This window comes from Trematomus bernacchii, unplaced genomic scaffold, assembly GCF_902827165.1.
Source record: "Trematomus bernacchii unplaced genomic scaffold, fTreBer1.1, whole genome shotgun sequence".
In the NCBI taxonomy this organism is placed as follows: domain Eukaryota; kingdom Metazoa; phylum Chordata; class Actinopteri; order Perciformes; family Nototheniidae; genus Trematomus; species Trematomus bernacchii.
The window spans coordinates 18654247-18668974 of NW_022987714.1; the positions used below are offsets into that span (position 1 = coordinate 18654247).

A 14728-nucleotide genomic window follows, 5' to 3' on the forward strand; every position below is an offset into this window, starting at 1 on the left:
TGGCAGGACTACAGCGCCACTAACAGGCCTGGCATATGTACTACAGCGTCTCCAGCGCTTTCGAGCGGTCTCGTGTGAACAGACACGTTTCTGTTGCCTGTTGCGTGTGGACGGAATACTTTTTTGATAACGATTGCGGTCCGTTTGCGTTATCGTCCTCGTGTGTTTAAGTGTTTAATTCTCATTAGGATGCGTTTGTGGTGTAGACTGGGGTGAATATTTGCTATCCATTATTTGTGTTGTGTGGAATTATAGCAATGGACTAAACTGTTGAAGGAAACAATTACTTTGAACCCAAGGATGCCACCAGTTCTCTGAACACCTACTGATTTGCACTAAAACAAGACATTAGTATCCGTCTATTTCCTTTGTCTCAGCCATCAATCTCCATGTGATAGCTAAAGCAGATTATTTGTACCTAAAGCTAACAGCATGTTACATAATTCTCTGGGTGGAAAAGTTTCCAGTCTGTCAACTGGCTTATTCATCACTCACACTTGCCCTCACAGGAAGGCAAACTCACTCTGGGAACAATATTTGATGGTGGATCAAAGCATCAACCTGCAGTGGTTCACTGAGACAGGCCCACTGAAGCTGTGCCTCACGTTGACCTCTGCACACCTTTTAGACTTCTTTGTTGAATGAGGGAAAGTTTGGTCACTGTTTAGAAGTAACAAAGTTCTAAATTGTCACAATCAAGCAAACAGAGGCCCGGTCAGAATGTCAGGACAGGTTAGTCAGACGTGTGCTCTAACACAGGGGTTCTCAAACTTTTTGTTTATGGGGACCACTATTTATTATCAAGGATTTTCGCAGACCACCTCATATGCAAACCGTACAAATAAGTACATATATAAACGTAGTGTTAAAACGCCGATTTTTCCCAATCGAAATTCCCAAAGTTGTCCTGAAATTAACTTATTAAATAAACGAAACGAAAAATATAGCCTACTCAGGGGTGGATCTAGAAAAAATATTCATGGGGTGGCAAGAGGGTGGCAGGAGATTTTGAGGGGTGGCATCCCCTGGCAGAGGTATATGCTGATTTAATCGCAGTCATATCAATCAATGTTAACTTGGAAAGCCAAAATATTGATATTTTAACTGAATAACATTAGGTGACATTATTGTGGCACATCAGTAAAGCCTTAAATAGAAATATATAAGATGGCAGACATAATTGAATGCATTTTAACTGAACAATAACTGAATTAGTTTGTTTCACTCTTAGACCAGGGGTACCAAATCTATGCAGACTGCTGCAATAAGTAGGCTACATTAATTAACTGTCTCATCGATGTTTGTCTGAATTAATATGATAATATTAACAATCGTATTATTCCTATTAGCTGTCAATCACTGTTATGATGCGGCGATTACCATTCTGTTCAGCAAAACGCCTCACAAACTGATTAAGATCCAAAGCTTTAGTGCGTTTTGATTCAATGCTGAGTATAAAGCCAAACTTGACAGTCTCTTCTCTGTCATTGTAGACTGCAAATACCTCGTTCCTTCCGTCTACAGTACTTGGGTACGGATGCTTCTCGTTTTGCGCCGTCCCGTTCAAATGAAATCGCCGCCAATCATATTTCCACGCTCGCGCCAGGGCCGGGGGAGGGGTTACAAGGCTCGTGTCTTGTGGTGCATTCACTACCCCACTGCCTGATATCATTAGAAAGCTAGGAATCTCCTCTTTCCAACAGTGTATACAACTCAAAATGTGTCTTCGGGTCAATGCGACTGATTTCGATAGAGCAAGTCACATATGAGGTGGTCCCCGAAAATCCTTGTTAATAAAAAGTGGATTTTATTTAGCTTTTTTCCACGGACCACCTGCAGTATGTGGTCCGCGGACCACAGTTTGAGAACCGCTGCTCTAACACACAGATGTTTAAAGAGCTTGTGGCATGCTTCCCCAAACTTCCTTTAAGTGTTAAGACAATAAGAGCGGCACTTTATTTGTTTTTTAGCTTGGTTCTGGCCATGCTGTTAGTTTAGTTTCCTCACCTTGTACCAACACCCCTCCACTTATCATCCAATACTGATTTAAACACTCCATACTTTTGAGCAATAATTTATTTTCTTTAATAAATTGGCACTTTTTGGAGTATATCGCGTTTATCTCCCTTTTTTTGTCATGTCTCATGAGCCGGGTCATCATTTATGCACTGTATTAAGGTTGATACAACAATGTGCTTTTCACTCCACTAGATTGATCTGTAGTTACTAATTACTTTGTAGATTAAGAATCTTTAGTTATGATACACTGTTAAAAATAAGGTGTTATTAGATGTTCACTCCAGCATGCAAATGCACCACCATGAAGGATTAGGAGATTGCAGCAGTACTTTGAGTCTTTTCAAACTAACATTTAGTGATTTTGCTAATTTATTTTGATACCAACGGCCCCTGGAAGGAAGGAAACATGCATTTGAAGCTTTTAGTGCAGCTTGCTTAAATTGCATAATTGGCAGGAACTGAATTTGTGATTGTTTAAAACCACTGGGAGTGTCCTTAAAGCCTTTAATACCAATGTGTTGCATGAGGTCTTTTAATATGAGTAATAATACAAACTAGAAAATGCATTTCCTGCAGAAAATGCGTGTGAATGCTGTAAACTGTGAACATTTGTGGCTGAATTTAGCTGAAAATGCAGAAAAAGCTGAATATGTGATTAGCTTAATGGTAGCTGCTTTTAGCTACAAAAATGCAGAAAAACCTTAATATTTAAAAGAAAAGGTTTAAAAAAAGGTATAAACAACAACATGTATAGCCTTGATGTCCTGAAATAGCTGAATAATGTAATAGTTGAATGGTTTCTGCAGCTGAAAGTAGGCTGAAGGAGTTAAATATCAGATGTAAGTAGTAGTGAATGAATTTGTATTAAGATGAGAAAAGAAAGTAAAAAGGCTTGGGAAAGCAGCAGAATATTTGAACTGCAAACTTTTGAACTAACTTGATGGTGAATTATCTGTCGCCATGGCAACGGCATTTGATGACACCCCATAATACGCTTAGATGTGTTGATGGCTGCATCGTTACCAAACCTGTGAAGTTTTCGGCCATTTCAAGCATTTTCACTGAAGTTATGAGAAAACCGTGTTTCATGGTGAGCATTGTGTTGCCATGGCAACGACATTTGAAGAAATCTCAAAACTGTCCCGTAGATGTCTTCACGGCTGGACTGTTAGCACACGTGAAGTTTGAGCTTTTTTTGAACATTTTCATAGGAGTTATACATTACATTAGGAGGTTACATTACTCTCTCTCTTCTCTTGATCGCCCTCTCTCTTCTCTTGATCACCCTCTCAATCTTCTATCGCCCTCTCTCTCTTCTCTTGATCGCCCTCTCTCTCTTCTCTTGATCGCCCTCTCTCTCTTCTCTTGTCGCCCTCTCTCTCTTCTCTTGATCGCCCTCTCTCTCTTCTCTTGATCGCCCTTGTGTGTCTGTGTGTAAGAGAGAGAGTGAGTGTGTGTGTGTGTGTGTGTGTGTGTGTGTGTGTGTTTTAATTGTTACAGCTCAAATGCATTGCAATGACTTCCATGTTAAAAAAAGACTTTAAAAAGCTGAATGTTTTAAAAAGTATAACATATTTTGAAAAAGTTGAAAGTTTCCCATCATGTGCTGAAAAGGCTGAATAGTTTGATATTTGAATGGTTTCTGTAGCTGAAATTAGGCTGAAGGAGTTAAATAAAGATATTAAATGTAAGTAGTAGTGAATGAATGTTTACAAACACCTGTGTGTGTAAACCCAGAGATCAAAGGTTACCATGGTGACGACTTATGACGATTTACCAACTGCAGCACTGAGTCCCATTAAGAATGCATTGAGGATTGTATCTGACAATTTTGCCACCTGTTCAAAAACGATGGCTCCTATACAAATATTACCAGACCGTGAGCATCAGGGAACCCCAATGAACTGATATTTTTGTTTTTTTGGTTTTGTGTGTAAAATGTGAAGATGGGAGCAGTTTGTCTAAAGTGTACTTCTCTCTGTTCTGAAGAAAGTTCCGGAAAAATTTAACATGGGAATCAATTGGGAGGTAGGTGGACTTTTTGTCTCTTCACGCCCTCAAGAGGCATTTTGTTTAATATTTTTTCTTAATTATTTTTTATTTTCCAACCTAGGAGAGGTTTTCCTACGTTTTTCATGAAAAAATATGTCTGAGGAGTGTAAGGTTTGGGAATTATGGCAAGTTTAAAACATTTTTTGTGGAGAATTTCAAGCACTCCTGCACTCTGTTTTGAGATCAAAGCACTCTAGACTTAACGAGCTGCTCCATCCACACTAATGTTAAAATCTGAAAAAGGCCTCTCTACCAAGCTTCAAACTAAGTTAAATATCTCAAAAAGTGTAAAAGATATAAAAAATATCAATATATCAATTTTGAACAGCTGAAGGTCTTGTGATCATTTTAAAGTTGGAATGAAGTATGTGGAAGGAGTAGCATTTGGCGCAAGGTGTAGGAAAAGAGGATTTGAAGGCATCTCCCATTGACTTCCATGTTAAAAAAGAGAGTTTAAAAAGCTGAATATTTCAAAAAGTATAACATATTTTTAAAAAGTTGAAGGTTTCCCATCGATTCCTGAAAAGGCTGAATAGATTAATATTTGAATGGTTTCTGTAGCTGAAAGTAAGCTGAAGTTATGGAGAGCCAAAGTATGGTTGAAATAATAATAATAAGGGGAAGAATAAAGATTCGAGGTACTATAGTGGAATGCTGTGGCACAGCATTCACACTAATGACGCATTACACAGCTTAGTTGAATACTTGAACATTCATGCTGTCGACAACGAACATTAATTTTCATCCATCAGTAAATAACATGGAATACGTTTTAAATATTCACTTTTATATTTGTCGAGAGCTTGAAACTTTGGATTCATGATGGCTGAACTGTCCCCAGTGAAGAAAAGTAAAACAGCGCAGGAGAAGGAAAGAGGTTAAACAACATCAGAAAATTCAGCATGAGAAACAGGAAGTATATAAGTAAACACTAAAAGGAACAGCAGAAGAAGACAGACAGGAAGTAAACACTAAAGGGAACAGCAGAAGAAGACAGACAGGAAGTAAACACCAAAAGGAACAAGGGCCGTTTCTCAATGTCGAGTATACCTGCTGCAGAGCCACTATTTCAAGTATACTACGTCAACGAGTGGCGCCGAATGCTGGGCATTTAACATGCATTTAAACAGTCCTTCGGCGCCACTCGATGACGTAGTATACTTGAAATAGTGGCTCTGCAGCAGGTATACTCAACATTGAGAAACGGCCACGGTATGGGCTCTGCAGTGTTTAAGGACTTGTTAATGGAAAACAAAATGTGAACAGACTTGGACATTTACAGAAAACCTCCATCAGTGCTGCTGTAATTTTAAGTTACAATGCTGTCGTTGCCATTCTAGCCTCTGGTACCCAGTGGAACAAATGATGTTTTCCTTGCGGAATGAATGCAATCATTCATTTTAAAATCAATAAAATATTTTGTATTCAATATTTTGAATTAAGTTGTTGGTTTATTTATTGGGTAGCTGTGTTATAAGCGGCTGCACATTATACCCTTACCTAATGCTCACATCATTTTTGGACAAATCTAGGTTTCAACATTACAGATGGAACCTTTGTGCCCAGATAAAAGGTATACTAATCCTTTAGGATAGTTTTACTCTTAGCAAGCGTTCTCTGTCATAGTGTTACTTCCCAGTACACCTCCTCTACCAACTGTCGCCTGTCTGAACTCACCTGAGGAACTTGTTGAGATCTCCGTGCTTCATGTACTCAAACACCATGATGAGAGGGTCTCCGTCCACACACACTCCGTAGAACTTCACGATGTGCTCGTGCTGGAGGTTGGTCAGCAGCTCGGCCTCACGCTGGAAATCCTTCCTGGCTGCAAGAGTGGGGTCCTTCAGAGTCTGGGGGAAAAGAGAGGGCATGTTACAGTGGATCCCTTCCTTTCTTTATCCCTCCTTCAGTTATATTACAAATCGCTCACTTTCACATCAACATCTGCAGTGAAGCATGATATGACTTGTACAAAATTGTAGCAGTAAAACCTGCAATTTAGTGACAGTCAAATGGAACAAAATGAAGGGAAGAGAAAAGCAACCTTTAGAAAGGAGAGTTGAAAGTGATATATCAATGAATTGTTCAAAGAGAGCGAAAACACACGATAATGTTGTTTTGATGTTTCTATTTTATGTCTTTATGCCTGGAAAACATCCCACTTTTTAATTAAAAGGCCAATATTACAACCAGGAATGGCCCAAAAGAGAGAAAGATACCTAGGGGAGCCATGATTTATGCTTAAGATGTTATTCCTACACTGTAAAAACAGTTCCGATGGTGAAGTCAACAAAACTCAATTTTTTTATGTAATTTACTTGCCCTAAATTAGTTTTTTTTCAATGTGCGTTTAATTAAGTAACACGTAAGCAACAATGAGAACATGTTCTAAGAACTCATTAATTTGTAAATTAATATCACATTTTCTGAACTTTCTTTAAAAAGACGTTTTGGAAAACGTAATAAAAATGCTTTTTTCAACGCCACGGTCATGCCACGCCCTCAAACGAGAATACCGCGGTGTGAGACTTCCTGTTCCTCTTTGCAGCGGTTCTTCAGCAGTTGGACACGTGTTTGCGTTGGATCCTCCTCAAACCATCGTAAAACAAGTAAGCATGCCACCTGAGTTATTAATTACTGCTTTTTAACTAGCAAGTTATTTACTTTTCTTGTATTCACTGTTTTGAACGAAACATCGACATTTTAATGCATGCCAGCGCCATTACTGCTGTTAAAGTTAGACTCAGCCCTGTCGTGCTCATGTAGTCTATTTCTTCACGCAAAGTTATTGGGCAAAGTTTGCATCAAGTGCTTACCGACGCAATTCTGTTAAAAGTGGTTAAGTTAAGAGTACGTATTAAGAATCAACTCCGCAAACTGTTCCCCTGTGCCGCTGTAAGCGTTGGCCCGGGCACCGTGATGCGGCCGCGGGGCTCAGAGGCTCTCCTGCCGTGCATGTTGTGCGGTAAAATACCTCCGTTAAAACTATTCCCTACTACTTTATAACCCAGCGGTTATGTAAGAGTAAGTTACTAATGCGCCTATTTGATATTAATTCCTCTATATGTATTTCGCCGTTTGTTTTACTGTGAGCAATGAATTATCTTTCAACAATCTTAGTGTACCCAATTTAAACTCATAGTCTGCAGTTACAGCATCGAGTTGTTATTATACAAAATTAAGTGCAAACTATATTTGTCATGCTTATGCAACGCTATCCATGTTGGAATCTGCAGGAGAGTTAACGTTAGCTCTCAGTAGAAAGTGACGGAGGTGATTTCAGTTAAGGTGCATTCAGGCGCAATTCAGTAAAAGTGTGTATTGGGCGAGGAGGCATGTATAACGTCAGCAAGATGTGTTCAATGTAGTACAGTAAAATGCAGTCTTTAGCGAGAAATATCAATAAATACAGTTTTATTAAGGAGATGTTTTACTACAACATAAAGTAGATATTAGACAGTATGCAAACGAGATAAAGGAGTGTATATTGAAGTAATTAGGATCTGCTGTGTAGAGAATCATGGAATTGTACTGGTATCTAACAATGCCATCCTTATAAATGTATATAAATACAATACCGTTTTAAATGATACTTGTGTTTTAATGTTTGATTCCATTAATTGAATTAAATATGTTTTAATGAATTCTACTGAAATGATTGTTACATTGTCATCATGTAACTGTTACCCCTTTCACACCGGCGCTTTTCCAGCTCCTGCTGGGAGCTAGAGCCTGAAAAGCGCCGGTTTTTCCTGTTCACACCGCAGCGGCGGCGCGTCATAGCTCCGGAATGCGGTTCACTTCCAGCTCCAAAAAATTGTCGGTCCAGAGGCAAGAGCTTTGGAGCTATGACGCGGCGTCGCTTACGTCTCTTACGTCGAGGCGTGCAGGAAACCTTACTTTGACCATCCGTTCGCTGTTATTGATCATTGTGGAGATACATGGGCTATACAGGTTGTCATGTCCGACTATCAGAAGTAGAATCATAATGAAAAATACGCCGGTAAAATGTGCCTATAGAAAACGGCTTAGCAAGTAGTCAGTTTAGCTTCGGTTGCTATGCTAACATCACCCATGTTATACCAGAGAAACTTTCATAACAGCGTTGTGATGCCAAACAGCGTCAATTCAGACTGACACACATTCACTTAAGGGGAACTGGGGATATGTATCAGCTGCTTGTGTGACAGTCAGACAGTGAATACTTTAGAGCCGTGTGAGCTAACCCGGAGCTAATGGGAGAATACACCCGTGGAAGAGCAGCCAGCACTGCAGCGGTCGGTAAATGCCGCTGAAACACATTAATAAACAATGAACCACGGCACTCTGGAGAAAAGTATAAGGTTGGAGAAGTCGTTATTTAATTTAATCTGGCTTCGTATGATTAAAAGCAACACGATCATCGACCCGACGCAGTCCCCGGCCCGTTGTTGTTGTGGGAGAAAATCAGCGACGTAAACTGTGACGTCATGACGCAGCAGCGGCAGCTCTGGGCAGTGTGAACAGAGCGGGAGCTGAAAAGGGAAACGGGAGCTGAACCAGAAAAGCTCTCGCGAGGAGCTAGAAAGTGAAAAGCGCCGGTGTGAAAGCCGCATATGTTGTTCTTTCATTTGCCTCACCAGAAAACAGTCACACCTCCTCTTGAAGACATTTTGCCTCCTGCTATGGACTTCAGGTTCACATTAGGTAAGCCCTTGAGTGTGTCAGAGTTGTTGTTTCAGAGGTTAATTCAAGACGTGTTATGTTTACATACTAATATAATGAGCATCAGGTAAACGTACCCATTTCTAATTTTTGAATCACAGATGGGATGGAGATGTAAACTATGCAGCACTAGTGTCACCACTCAAAGTGATATTTTAAAACATTATCGACTCCATCATGGAACCTTTGGACAGAAACGTGCCTTGCCCTGCATTCATGTAGACTGGCCTGCGCTCTCACTTATCAAGATAAAAGTTGAAATAATCGTCTGTTCTTTTTATCCTAGGACCCATGTGCCACTTTATATACATCTCTGAGCATGAGGTGGGGTTAAAAAGAAGTAGTTGGACATTTTATGAACTATATCAATATCATGACTATTTGGTTCATTTTCTTGCAAACCAGCCTTTTTTGATGGCTTAAACCCCTTGTAATGCATGTGAATAGCACCTCTGTTACCGTCTGTTAACAGCTAATGTAAACTGGCTCGTTATGTTTTCAAGACGGATTTGATTTTTGTTTTGAGGAAAACACATGGTGTGTCCTGATTTGTACTCAATTTAGTGTTTTGTTTGTATTTACAGGGAACAGCAGAGGTCGAAGTGCAACAGGCTCGTGATGCACAGCATGAAGTGATACGTTGCCCAAGAGCCAGATGCAGTTATAACCATCAAGTAATAACCATGTGTCTCCATATGTTAATGTGTTGTGCTTTTAAACAAACTTGTTACTCTTTTATGACAACTGTTTTGAAATAATCACATTTTAATAAAATGTATTAACATGTCCATAATGTTCCCTTTTTTAATTTATTTGTTTAATCTGCAATGTTTCAATGCTATCAAATATTTAAAGGGTTGGATTGAAATCAGGAAGAGTTTGTCGTATATAGGTTCCGGCAACTCAATTGTGTTTTATAATTTACTTTATTCTCGTGTGGTTCTTAGCAGATTGTTATTTGCATTGGTTACACTTAATATCTGGGCTTTTAATTGTAGGCTCATCTCATCTTTTCATATGCAGAAAAAATCACATTAGTGAGTTTACCCAACTCCTATAATTGCTTGGAACCACTTGACACATATTTTTTAAGTTTTAGCAAAGTAATACATTCTTGAGTAGAGGAAAACTAAAAAATTGCAAAAGTTGACTAAACAATTAAAATTGCTTGGAATCGCTTGACACATATTTTTTAAGTTTTAGCAAAGTAACACATTCTTGAGTAGAGGAAAACTAAAAAAAGTACATTTCACCAACTCAAAAATTGCAAAAGTTGACTGAACTCTTAAAATTGCTTGGAATCGCTTGACACATATTTTTTAAGTTTTAGCAAAGTAACACATTCTTGAGTAGAGGAAAACTAAAAAAAGTACATTTCACCAACTCAAAAATTGCAAAAGTTGACTAAACTCTTAAAATTGCTTGGAATCGCTTGACACATATTTTTTAAGTTTTACCAAAGCAACAGTTTTTACAGTGTACTCTTAATTTATTGATATGGTTACCAAGGTTTGATTCATTTTTGAGAAAAACTTAACATTTTTGTTTTCTGAATAGAGATCGGATAGATCACTCTAGGCTAAGCTACCGTTGTAGCTGCTCCGTCCATACTCAAAATAACGTCATATAGATATAAATAAAGTAGCAACTTTATTTGCCATGCCATAGACAATCTGTGGTTTATACACAACAATGTTTTTCCAATTTCTGTGCAAATATGAGGAACGCTGATTGGTGTTGAAAAAGCTGAACTTTGCGAGTGATTTGAAATGTCTTTGCATTAACTTTACATGTCATCATGCCATGCTAAAAATGTACTTTGCGTCCGCTGTAAACGCACCATTATTTTGCTCACAAAGAAGTGACTTCAATAAAAATATTATTGAATCACTATCCGAGATTCCAGACTCATGATCACTCTCACTTCGACAATCTGCTTGGTTTTTCTTCATCACCTTTTTTATTTCTCCATTCAGCCCCATCACACTTTGACCTAACTGTATTAACAGACAAACACATCTCAGCCCTTCCTCTAACAACACAGTGTGCTTAAATTTCTTTAAAAATCACAAAAAGGTTCTTCAAACAAACAAAGGTCAAACAATCTGACTGAGGAGAGCAGGCACCGTATTCTTCTTCAGTGAATGGCACTAAGATTACTGTTGATAGCTTTAATAGCAGTACTGCTGCCATGGTTACCTTGTTGTTCACCTCCTTCGCTTATCTTCTTTTTTCCCCTCACTGCTCTTGTTTTCCTTCATCTCAGCTCTTGTTAACTCTGGGAGGTCATACACTGAGCTGCTGTCTGTTATAGTGTCATTTAACATTGGTAATGCTAACAAAGTGCCTCTGTATTGAACCAACCTTCATTACAATGTTGCTTCCCTCTAATGGCAACATTTGAGTCGAGAGAAAACAGTGAAATATAAAAGAGGCTTGGGCAAAAGAATGAGGCAGACAAATAGCTATTTAAAATAACATATTCTGATGTGTAAACAGGCAACCGTCATGAGGACATTTTTTATTTGAACACATTTCCTGTAGTATGTTATATAGGTTTTTATGCATGTAAATGGTCTGCAAAGGCTAAAATCACTATGTAACAGAGGTGGGACCAAGTCATTGTTTTGCAAGTCACAAGTAAGTCTCAAGTCTTTGCACTCAAGTCACAAGTAAGTCTCAAGTCTTTGCGCTCAAGTCCGAGTCAAGTCTCAAGTCAGGATGGGCAAGTTCAAGTGAAGTCCAAGTCCTAAACTTTGACAAAACGAGTCTTAAACAAGTCCTTATGTGCTTTTCACCAAATGTAATTACATCCATCAACAGAATAATGCTTAATAATCAAACCGCTCTTTATTAGTCACATTAATAATTAAATAATCCATTTTCTCTCTGCTGGTAAAGTAACATGTTTTTTTCTATTTTAAGAGGGATAAGTAAGGTAAGGCTACCGTGACGGTTTGATTCAGAAGGAGTTTAATAAGATCCCTGATGTTGAGGTAACCAGAATGTTTATTTCCACTGTGTACAACATGTTATAAGGGACCCACATCTATCTTTATGCAAGGGATAATGTGCAGCGAGGCGGTCTTTATGGGGAAAAGAACACCCGAATCTAGATCCCTCTGCAGGTGGTACTTTAACTATATTTTGATGCTAATACTTTTGTACTTTTACTTGAGTAACATTTTGAATGCAGGACTTTTTATTGTAACCAAGTATTCCTACACTCTGTTACTTTTACTCAAGTACAAGATCTGAAGTTCTCCCACCTCTGGCAATAAGTCCTGAGTGGTTACCAACAAAAAAAGAAGGTTATTTTCATTTGATAAATCCTGCACTCAGCTTTGCTTTCTCCAATATCATTGAAATGCAGCCAGATGCTGCTTATTTTTTTGGTTTCACATAATGGTATGATCCTAGTGTGTCCTCGCATATGATTGGCCGCATGGTGGCCCAGCAAAATAAAGTCCCGCCCCTCCCTGCATGGTTGGATTCCCCCGCAAGAGTAGGAGCGGCTGAAGATTCTGCTCTCCCCGACGGGAGTCTGCTCTTCTAGCGGTAGCTCGCGATCGACGTGTTGGAGACCCTGAATTAAAGTATCAAGTCACCTCAAGTCAGAAGGCTCAAGTCCCGAGTCATTGGTGTTCAAGTCCAAGTCGAGTCGCAAGTGTTTTGTGATTTTGTCAAGTCGAGTCCAAAGTCATCAAATTGGTGACTCGAGTCTGACTCGAGTCCAAGTCATGTGACTCGAGTCCACACCACTGCTATGTAACCACCGTTGCTGTTGGCTATCGCTCTGACATAATTTTCGGTGATATGCTAAGGAGCGGGACATTTCCAACACATCTCTAAGCAGTTGACCAATCACCGTAAACATATAATGTAAAATAAAAAAGTAAAGATTTGTGACAGTATAGTTTAAAATAAATTAAATGTGTTTAAATACAGATATGTATAATTATGGTTATATTAAATATATATAGATGTCATTTTAAGATATTATAATATTTCTTTTGACAATCCAACTCTTATGTCTCAATAAAATATTTGTATTCATAGCTATTGGAAAGTGTGTACTTGCTTTTTTAATGCGATTTTGTTGTCATTATATAAGTGGAATAAAGTGGTCTTAAAATAACCGTAATTAATTAATTAATGCTATTATTTCTGAGTCTTTGTATCGTCCAACAACAAAAAAGGCTGTGCCAGAAAAGGACTATTACAGGAATGAAAACACACACCTTATAAAAATGGTGTGTGTGTGTGTGTGTGTGTGTGTGTGTGTGTGTGTGTGTGTGTGTGTGTGTTGGATAGAGCTGGTTGGCCAGATGGAACAAATTGCAGGATTAAAAAGGCTGCAGCTGTAATCCCTCTAAATCCTCAGTAAAATGAACACCTTTCTGTTGCAGGTCAATGTGGCGGCCATGTTTCTATTAATAACCGCCTCTGTAACTAACAGCTGATTCTATGTCTTCAACATATGTCATAATAGTAATCCAATCCATGCTGTATAAACCATATCAGCGTTTCTCATAGCGTTAGCGTCAGATTTACTTTCCTATATTTTTCACTTGTGCGGAACACTTCACATATTTCAGATTTAATTGCATTTGTATACTCCAAAATTGAACAGCAATGCCAAAACGTTTGAGAACAACTGAGCTAACTTGCACTAGCTACTCAAAGAGTATTTTACATCACTAACCTGAGCAATAGCGTTATCTGAGGCAGAGCTCTCTCACTTCCTGACTGACTCTGACTCAACAGGAGAGAACTCTTGTTGAAAATGATATCTGTTAGCATAGCTAGCTCCACCAGATGCTAACAACAATCCCGTTACCGGTGAACTCACAAAAATGTGTTGGTGACACACACACACCAAGCTTTAATGACGCACAGAGAGGACCCAAAAGTACGGCTTTAATGTATGGTCTGTATGACAGATGAATAAACAGCTCTTTTTTACATAGATATTACTTATGTTGTTTATATATATCTTGAGAACCGGGACTATTTAATAAAACATGCGGGGCTATATCACCATTATATTCATACACTTTCCTTAACCTGTTAAGCTCTGAGCCTGTTTTTCAGGTCTCAGGCTCGAAAATGCCATTCCCAGAACAAATGACCATATCTTCCCTTCTAAAAGGGTTAAATTAATAATCTTTTTTCTCAAAGTAATGATAAACCTGTGAGTTGGATGTAGAAAAGTCAGAATCAATATAGATGTTTTTTATTTTAAAGAAAATTCAGATTTTACATAGTAAAAAACTGTAAATTATAGTGTCCGTCCTTTTTAGAGAGGTTTAGCCAAAACCACTCCACCTCTGAGGTGATTTGGGTGAAAATGTTTTTTTTCTTTATATCTCTGGCCCCCCTTGGTCGATTTTGATGGTTGACACCTCTTTCTGACCGTGAGAGCCAATAGAATCGAAGGGGCAGGCCCCCACACACACTCGTTGTGAAAACAAACGGTGGGGGCTTCCCGCATGCAGGTTTGCACCAGAGTGAAGCGATCTCTCGCTCTGACATTTGGAAACGAAAAAGCAGTTTTATTGCTTATGGATTATCAGAAATCATTTCAAAGAGGACACAGACACATTGGATTAACCTATGGATTAACTGCAGCATCGTTTTTTTTATCGTTTTAATGCCATTGAAGACCAGTTTTGACCAAGGTAAGCCATGTTAGCGTTTGTAGCTACCTAGCGCCACATGTTTTGATGTACGTTTTCGTTTATAGCGTCGCAAATGTTTATCACTGAGTGTTAAGGTGGGCACCCACAGATTCTGTGTCTCCAGGAGATGCTAATCGAGGGGTTGGCTGTGCATCTAGGATAAGTAATAAGGGAGTTATGAGTGAGTTTAGGTGCACTGTTAGGTTACATTTTTTCGCTCGTGGCTAATTCAGAGGCTGAGTGTTAGCATTGTGTTTTTTTTTTGGATTTAA

The 14728-nt window shown here is 38.7% G+C and overlaps 1 protein-coding gene across 1 annotated transcript in view; it reads right to left on the bottom strand.

Annotated features, from left to right (window-relative positions):
* Positions 1 to 14728, bottom strand: part of ntrk3a (neurotrophic tyrosine kinase, receptor, type 3a) — a 182832-nt gene that overhangs the window by 21609 nt on the left and 146495 nt on the right. The window contains exon 15 of the mRNA XM_034141125.1: positions 5749 to 5921. Coding sequence (XP_033997016.1) covers positions 5749 to 5921 — 173 coding nt within the window. The remainder of the gene's footprint in view (positions 1 to 5748; positions 5922 to 14728) is intronic.